General features: G+C 44.4%; 1 protein-coding gene across 1 annotated transcript in view; it reads right to left on the bottom strand.

Moving 5' to 3' along the window:
- The window catches only part of LACBIDRAFT_328509 (uncharacterized protein), a gene marked incomplete at both ends in the record, with an annotated part of 1,022 nt that extends 387 nt beyond the window's left edge, over positions 1 to 635 (bottom strand). Inside the window, 2 exons of the mRNA XM_001882589.1 lie at positions 198 to 512; positions 577 to 635. Coding sequence (XP_001882624.1) covers positions 198 to 512; positions 577 to 635 — 374 coding nt within the window. The remainder of the gene's footprint in view (positions 1 to 197; positions 513 to 576) is intronic.
- Positions 636 to 1,962: the final 1,327 nt, after the last annotated feature.

Genomic DNA, 1,962 nt, shown 5'->3' on the forward strand with positions numbered 1-1,962 from the left:
CCAGTTCCCAGCCTGCACGAGCTTGGGAGGACTCGGTGGGCTGCCCAGCAGTTGATCGACCAATGTGGCCATAGGGTCTTGGGATTTCTTTGACTGTTGTAGTGTTTTGGTCGTTTTCGAATGATGATCAAACCAATTATAGAGGGACTATGAAGCAGATCAGTCTGATTCTCTGAATCACAATTTTAAGCACTTACCTCCTCATATGCTCAATAACTTTGCCTTTCAGAGCGCTGTCAGCTGGTGATAGGATTTTGAAGCCATCAGATGTTGTAGGAAATAGAGGGAAAGGAGGGGTGGTTTCATTGTCTTTACCGCATTTGGGTATGGGAACAGACCAGTGGAAAGTTTTAAACCATTGATTGACAATGTTGTCAAGCACAGAGTTAGCCCCCTCATTCGACATGAGGACACCAGCCTTATAATCATTGAGACGAGCCTTGAGAAACTTTGTGCAAACCCCTTTGGTCCAGCCTTTCTTCAGGGTTACGAGCAAGGGCTGTCCGTTGACCCTTGATTTCCAAAAACATGACATCAGTTTATTGACAAATCTACTGATGATCAATGATCACTTACGGCCCACTTTCCTGAGTCTCCTCCACCATCGTCGTCTCCGATACATCTGGTTCAGACATGCAGAAAAAAGGTGGGTATGCAAAAAAGCGGGTATGTATGTATCTACACTTTTTTGTGTATACACTCATTAAGGTTCTTTCACCTGTGGGAACAAAGCAAAGAAGCTTCCATCCACTTCACTTAAAGTCCAGATTCATGGCTGCACCCTCTCTTACCCAAACCCCTCACTTTCCGAGGACTTTACACTCCTCCACATATTCCAGTTGGACTCCAGATGGACTCTGGCAGACTCCAGATGGATTTCTGGAGTCCATCCATAATATTTTCTTTAGTGGTAACTGGCCAAATAGTCTAGAATACCCCTGGAGTCCACCTGGAGTCCAGCTGCTCTCCATGTGGACCCATCTGGACAGGATGAACTCCACCTCAGAACAACTGTTGATTAATAAATTAACCAGCCTGACTCCACATGGAGTCCAGCTAGATATCAATTGCATTACAATTGTTGCTATTATATAATATAATAATAAAAAGCACAACAGCAAGAATTGAACACTCAACCTCAGGAACAGAGACACAATAATACATATGAATGCTCAAACAGTTAGACCAATACTTTACAGTGCCCCTCCCATTCCTGCAGGAATCCACAGTAATCCACAGGAATGGAACCTGATTCTGAAGGATTCCACAGGAATGGGACCAGAATCCGCAGGAATTCCACTGGAATAGGACTGGAATGAAGCAGAGTAAGGTTGAAAAACCATGTAAATTTACCCCCAGATTCTGATCAGCTTTTCATCATGTGACTACATCTGTATTTATTCAACTCCAACCTTATCCTGATAACTTAGTACTCAAAATCCCTTATGGAACCCATATCTCAAGCAATAGATTCATAGGTCAAATTATAATGTATTTAATAAGGACATAAAATGTATTTTACTACATACAATATATATTAAAGCAGGGGGGAGGGACAAGGAAAGGCAGTAGGGACAAGGGGGGTAGGGGCAATGAAGAGGCAAGGGACATGGCAATGGAGAAGCAAAGGGGTGGGGACAAGAAAAGGGGGTAGAGGCACAGAGGGAGTGATGGGGAGAGTGTGTGGTAGAGGGAGGGGGGAAGAGTGGTGAGGAGAGAGTGTGGTGGAAGGGGGGACTGATGGAGTGGGGAGAATGTGGTGGGGAGTGAGATTGTCAATGTCACATGTTGTTGTTGTTGTTGCCTGTCACCGTCACATTGTTGATGTCGAGTGTTGTTGTTGTAGTGTTGTTGTTGTTGTGTGTTGTCATCCTCATGTGTCGTTGTTGCATGTAATTGTTGCGTTGTCATCATCATGTGTTGTACATGGGTGCTGGGCGTTGTTTGCTGTCTGCTGGGTGT

This window comes from Laccaria bicolor, genomic scaffold (genome assembly GCF_000143565.1).
Source record: "Laccaria bicolor S238N-H82 LACBIscaffold_17 genomic scaffold, whole genome shotgun sequence".
Classification (NCBI taxonomy): Eukaryota; Fungi; Basidiomycota; class Agaricomycetes; order Agaricales; family Hydnangiaceae; genus Laccaria; species Laccaria bicolor.